The sequence below is a fragment of the Somniosus microcephalus genome, chromosome 8 (genome assembly GCF_052327205.1).
Source record: "Somniosus microcephalus isolate GS21.2 chromosome 8, FLI_Smic_1.0, whole genome shotgun sequence".
In the NCBI taxonomy this organism is placed as follows: domain Eukaryota; kingdom Metazoa; phylum Chordata; class Chondrichthyes; order Squaliformes; family Somniosidae; genus Somniosus; species Somniosus microcephalus.
Genome location: NC_140994.1, coordinates 212,948,999 through 212,955,649, shown reverse-complemented (window position 1 = coordinate 212,955,649; position 6,651 = coordinate 212,948,999). Strand labels below are relative to the sequence as shown.

The 6,651-nt window shown below is 40.8% G+C and overlaps 1 protein-coding gene across 2 annotated transcripts in view; it reads right to left on the bottom strand.

The window, feature by feature from the left end:
• Positions 1-483: 483 nt before the first annotated feature.
• LOC147114094 (uncharacterized) overlaps positions 484-6,651 on the bottom strand; it is a 28,285-nt gene continuing 22,117 nt past the window's right edge. For both annotated transcript variants that reach the window (XM_085995696.1, XM_085995697.1), the window contains exons 2-3: positions 5,610-6,283; positions 484-2,817 (exon numbers count right to left, since the gene is read on the bottom strand). In XM_085995696.1, the coding sequence (XP_085851822.1) occupies positions 2,683-2,817; positions 5,610-6,283 (809 nt within the window). In that variant the 3' untranslated portion in view covers positions 484-2,682. The remainder of the gene's footprint in view (positions 2,818-5,609; positions 6,284-6,651) is intronic.

The window sequence follows — 6,651 nt, the reverse complement described above, 5'->3', positions numbered from 1 at the left end:
ATTCACTCCCTCCACCACCGACTGTGGCTGCAGTGTGTACCATCTACAAGATGCACTGCAGCAACTAGCCAGGGCTTCTTCGACAGCACCTCCCAAACCTGCGACCTCTACTGCCTAGGACAAGGGCAGCAGACGCATGGGAACACCATCACCTGCAAATTCCCCTCCAAGTTACACACCATCCTCACTTGGAAATATATCATTGTTCCTTCATCGTCGTTGGGTCATAATCCTTGAACTCCCTCCCTAACAGCACTATGGGAGTACCTTCACCTTCACCACCTCAACAAGAGGAAATAGGAATGGGCAATAAATGCTGGCCTTGCCAGTAACACATACATCCCAGGAACAATTTTTTTTAAAAAATCCATTCAATCTGTGATCCCACCCTTGCTCCCAGATCTAGGATCTAATTTCTTGATAGGACAATGAATTGCTTCTTTAGTAACTATACAAAGTGTTGAAGTAATAAAATTCACAGCATTAATTCAGAAACTTTATTAAAACATACAGAAGTTAAGAACAAAAATTCTACCATATTTCAACATTTTATGATTCATTGTGCTCCTTTTGCAATGCTTCTCACAAGCACCAAAGATCAAATGTACATGTAAACACTGATCAAAGCAGACTAAGCACTTCAGCAACTTTCATCTGTCATGCTGATTCACCCATTGGAATAATTTTAAGCAAACCAATTTTACTGCCTCGATGATCTTACATCAAGAATTTGACAATTTCTTAAATACATGTTTAGTTAACTGAATCATTATTTTTTTCAAAGAAAACTTGCATTGTCGCTCAGGTAATAGTAGCCTATTCCAGAAACTATTTTCAGTAACAGATTTTTGAATTGAACAAATAATGTACTGAGAGTTAACCGGCTCATATCTCTTACGTTGAAGCTCGTATCTATACAAGAAAAAAACTTGGTAAACTAAAAGTAAAGTACACAATTTAAGAGAAAATACAGAATATTGCAAAAAATACCATGCTGCTAATAATACATTATAAAAATCTAATAAAATGTTTTTTCACATGGAATGATGAGGGGATGAGGGAAATAGGCATTTTGCTAAGGCTGCAGGTAGTTTATATATGTTACCCTGGTTTTGGCTCAAGTACCATTTAACACTACAGGGAATATTTTAATAGCGAAGGGTTTTAAGACAAATAGTGATAGGACACCCAAAAAATAATTGTCATCACTTTTCATGACTATGTACCAATTTTGGTTGGAACTTAAAAAAAGATTGTTTACTAAACAATTAGTTGCCTGTTACTAAAAATAGGTATGTTTCTTCTGCCCATTATATTTCATTTTAGGAAACTGAATTGGATGTGAATATTAGTCATGTATAAAATTCTGTTGAAGCTAGCTGGTGACAGTCAGCTGTCCAGTTTTCAGACACTATAGTTTAAGAAAAGTAATTAAACTCTCAACTTGCATTTTGAAAAAAACATTTCCTTTAAAATATTGTTCAGATATGATTCATTTGCCAGCAATTTAAGGTAGATTGTTTTTCCTGACCACTCTGATCGCAGTAGCCACTATCAAAAGCAATCTTTGATGCAACAACGACAGGTACAACTGCCGGAATTTTAACTTGGAGGTTGGGGGGGGGGGAAACTGGAATGCAGTCGGGAAACCCAGGAGAATGGGTTTCCCTCAGGCCTTGCCCAATTTAATGGCTGGGCTTGACTAACATTTTGCTTCTGTTTTCCACCCGCAACCAGCCAGATGGAGAGGCTGGTCGGCTGTTGGGTGGGTAGGCCTGTGGCACCAGCCACAGGGGAGGCAGGGGACATTGGGGGGTTGGGGATCATGAAGGGGGTCGGAATGCTGGGGATCATCGGAGGGAGTTGGAAGAGGCGGTCAGTGGCCAGGGATCAGAGGCCGGAGGGGGGAAATTGGAATGTCGGAGGGGTGTGGGAATCGGAAGGCTGGAATCAGATGCCGGGTGGGGATATCGGCGATTTTGTCATTGTTGGGGGGGGGGGGGGGGGCGGGGGAAAGAGAAATCGGAGGCTTCGTGAGGGGGTACAGGTTGGGGGCACATCGGAAAGGTCAGGGGGAGGATGGGTGTCCAATCGAAGGGGGTTGGCGAGGTTGGAAAGGCACTTACCTCCTGGATCAAGCAGACCTCACCTTCCTTTAGCTGACTGGCCACGGCCTAGGAAACCCCACCAGGCAGAGTTAAATTTAAAATGGAGCTTCAAAATGAGGCATGCAGCCTTATTATAAATTTAAAGTGCCAGCCCGCTTCCTGGGAGTTGGCTGGCTGGCTGCCCCCCCCCCCGCCCCCGTCCCATCTCCCTTAAAACTGGAAGTGGGCAGGCTGAGGTCGGGATTAAGATTTTTAACACTTTAACCTCCCACTCGATCCCAGCCTACCCGTTTTTTGGGGTTAAAATTCCCCCAACGATTCAGAGAACCATTTTAGAAGCTATTCTTTTAGAAGGTGTTTATTATTTTTTTTTTTAAAGAAGATTAGCAATGTTATTTTTGGATTTGACTTTTTTTTTTAAAAGTTGTGATTTTTTTTAATGCTAAACATAGGAGAACAGACTTTTTTTTGTTTAAGTTTGCATTGTTCCATCAGCAAAAGTTACATTTTTTAAAACAAACTGAAACAATTGCAACTGCATTGACTTTTTTTTATAAAGTTGCAAGTAATGCATTTAGAAAATATAGTCCTTTGTAATCTTCAGTGATGGCATGGCATCATGTATGTTTTGGTCCAACCGTTGGTATTCAATTGTCCTTGAGCACAGACTATCCTTCCAGCGTCTGCTTTGAACTAAGAGAATGTAAATCTAAAAGGGAAAGAAATAAACATAATTATCACAGGTTGGCAAGTAGTCCTCATTTTCATTAAAGTAAGGAAGGAGGTAATACTGGAAGTATAAATATTGATTTACAGCAGCATTTTCATTACAGTGGATTGAAAGGGTCAGACAAAAGTAGTTATAAAACATAGATTATGGTTAATCTTTTAAATACATATTTTCCATATTTTAGAGAGAAGAGAAAAAATGCAGCTTTAGCCTAAGTCGTTACATCACAAAAGAAAAAAAAAGCTATTTGCAGACTTTTCACAGATCTTCCACAGAGGTATGGGTTCAAGTGGAAAATGCACATGCACTTGTTGAATGAGGACAAGATCGAGTTCAGCTATGACATCCCCATGGTGGAATAGCCATCCAGCATTCACTGTCTGGGTTCACATGAATAACCATTGTGAGCTATGGGGGCGGTTTGTGGTGGATAGACGGTATGTGGCCACCAGATGGAGACAAAGTCCCCCTCTCCTCTTGTGTTAAATCAAAAACAAATGCAACTAAAAATCCAGTAACTTTTAAGAACTTTTAATAACCCAAATCAGAAATTAAATTAAAATTTGGTCATTTGGACCTATTATGCACTCCAGTCCCCGCGGCGCCCACCGGTCACGAAAGAGCTCGAGCTCGCCGGCGAAAGTCCCCCTCTCACTCCAATTTAGGTAATGGCCACACCCACCTCCAACACACCTGAGGCAAATCTACCCATTAGCTCAGGAGTTCAAAAGGCAAACTAGACCAAATTTTAATTTGATTTGTCAAGTTTTATTTAAAGGGTTGTTAGACTTTTAGTTACGGTTTATTTTGTTTAATGTTTATTGGTCTACACAAAGAAGGCAAACTAGTGCACCCCTTCAGGGCCAGGGCCTGAGGAGAAAGCCAGGACAAGGCCGGGGCAGCTTGCAGCTACCACAGAGAGGTCTGCTGTTGAACCTGGGTGGAATACTGTTTAATTCTGAGAGCCTGATATGATCCCTGGACCGGCTGAGAAAGATCCAGTGGTAAAGTAACCCTGGCTTATTGTTGTGGAGAAAATTGATTTAAGGACTGCCTTCCTAACCACCCGGGGCAGGTGATGATTTTGTTCTTCTTTTTCTTTTTGAACGTCATATGTTGTTGGATTTTGCCAGACGTGAACCTTTTTTCCCCATTTCCTAAAAATAAAACACAGCTAACTGCTGTTTTTCATTTACCAATCTTGTGACTGTGCTTGTGTCCTCCACCCCCCGCATCAACACACCCTTTGGTCTAGGTGGTGGTTGATTACACCATTTAGATAAAGGTAGGCAAGACTAACCCATGCCTGTGGAACTGTACCCTAGGACGAGTCATCTTCGAGAGGAAGGGAGAAAATTTGGAGGGGCGGGGCAAAAAGAGAACTCTAGGAATCAATATCTAAGAATTCACAGGACAAAATTAATTAATTTATTCCTAAACTCAAGATCCTGAACCTTTGCATTCACAATAAGTCACTCAAAGTGAAGTTTAACCATAAATGATGAAGCCCCCCAAAAAAACTTACAAGCATCACAGGTCCCATTCACTAGCGAAGTAAACTCTACTTTCATCAACTTATCAGTGAGTATTCCATTTAATTATCATAAAATACCTTGTTACTTGAATTTGATTTCAGAGGTTTTAATATCAAACGCATATTATATTGCCAGGTTACCAATAGCAGCTCTGGAATAAGGCAAGCCAATATAAATGAAATGACTGTCTTGCTGTCGGAGGCAGTCCGCCCATGCCCCCAAAGGCAGCACTGCTTTCAGTAACATAAATCCAAAGCAGCTTGCCAAAGGCAGTCAAAGGTTTTTAAACTACCAATGGGATGTGTGGATGAGCCACTTCATGACTGCCCAATACAGACCAGCAAAGTAGTTTGGAACCATTGACCTCCAGGAAGGTCATCTCCTGTGATTGTAAAACAAATGGGTTTTTTAATGGATCAGTTTACTAAGGAATTTCTATGGCAGAATTTTTTTATTTTTTTTTACAGCAACAAGAGGTGCAGGGGTATTGTACAAGTGTGTCAGGGAGTGGTTCAACAATGCATTGAATGTCTGTATGAAGCAATTTCACCTCTCAGAAGAAATTAATCAGTTCTCTTTAAATTATGCAGGCAGGAACTTCAATTAGAAATCAGCCTGAAACACACAATTCACCAGGTTTTCATGGGCTAGGTTAAATTTCTGGCTTAACAACTTACTGGCAATGCAGATAATACAGATCTGACCTAAATATGAATGATGTTGGGGTGGGGGCAACAGCAGAAAGGAGGGACTAGGTAGTGCAGTGGGTTAGACACTGGCTTTTTAATCAGATGCTGGGGTTGAAATCTAATCTAGAATGCCAAATGAAATCTCCTCTGGCTCCTGACGATGAGTCTTGCGTACAAAGAAAAAGTTTGGTTGCGCTCGTCCACTTGTTAGAGGGCAGGGGGCCACAGCACCAAACTAGCCCTAATTCAGCACTAATTGCTAATCTCATTCAACAGGATGTTTGGCGCGGGAAATGAAAAAAAATATATAAACTAGTGCCAGAGTGTTTTGTGTTATTCTGCACATTGTTGGCACAGAATAGATGGAGCTTTACTCTGCATTCAACTGTGCTATATCTGTAATTAAAAAAAAAAAATGCTAGAAACACCCTATAGATCAGACAGCCTCAGTGGAGAGAACAGAAGAGTTAACATTTCGGTTGTGGACCTTTCGAGTTAAAGCAGTCGATATATAATTTTGCCCAGTATAGTTTTAGCACAGACTCACCTTTCTTTTGTTGTGATATGTAATGTAAACAATGGCAATCAGAAAAGCAGCAGCAACCAGATAGAAAAAGAAATGACTATCGTCTTCTTCAGTTTCGGAGATGTATATTGGTTCATCGGGGAGTTCTGGAGGTTCCTCCACATCATCACTTTCCAGGTCATTGTCATCCATTTGGTTTGCATCAAAATACTCCTCTGCCCCTTTGTCTTCATCTGGTTCATAATAGGATGGAGAATTACCTTGTTCAACAAGCAGCAGCTGGTTATCTGTCATTTCATCCATCTTTCCTGGCTCTGTATCAGAAGGTATGGTTTCATCCGCTTCAATATCTGTGCCAATCACTATTATTTCTGTACCCTGTCTGTCTCCAGCAATGTTACCTTTCACTGTTGATGCATGTTTTAAGGATGGGGTCATTTGGTCAGACTTTTGGCCAGCAGTTTCTTTCTGTATTATTGTAGAATGTACAGTACTCTTGGTTACAGTTCCCACTGCTGTTGGAGTGGTTGCAGATGTAGTGGGGGTGGTTGCAGTTGTAACATTAAGGTTTGGTTTTGTAACTTTATGTTTATTTGTATTCTCTGAATTAATTACCAGGGATGTCATGTTGATGGGAGTATTGGTTATAACTTGATTTCCAAGAGTTCTTGTTAAATTTTCTGCATCACTGGACACTGTCAAAAGGTTACAAAATGCAAAAGTAAATTAGATGAAGTCTCCACAGTAATGATCGCAAAGCAGTTCTGCGTATCTTTCAACATTTCAGCCGTATACTATCTAGCCTAACCAATGCAGTGGAAGAAACAATCGAGTACATTTAGCAGCTATAATACATGACGGGCACACTAATCCTTTTAGCGCATTGTAAAATAAAACTCAATTCCATTTCAGTTCAAAGGGGCCCAGATTTTGAGGTGGGTAATGACGGCGAACTGTCAGTGTTTGCCGTCATTACCCCTCTGAAACTGACCGCAACTTCAGGATTTAGCACATTGTGCAGCTAAACGTGGAAATCCTGAAGTTGCAGTCATTCATTCACTGC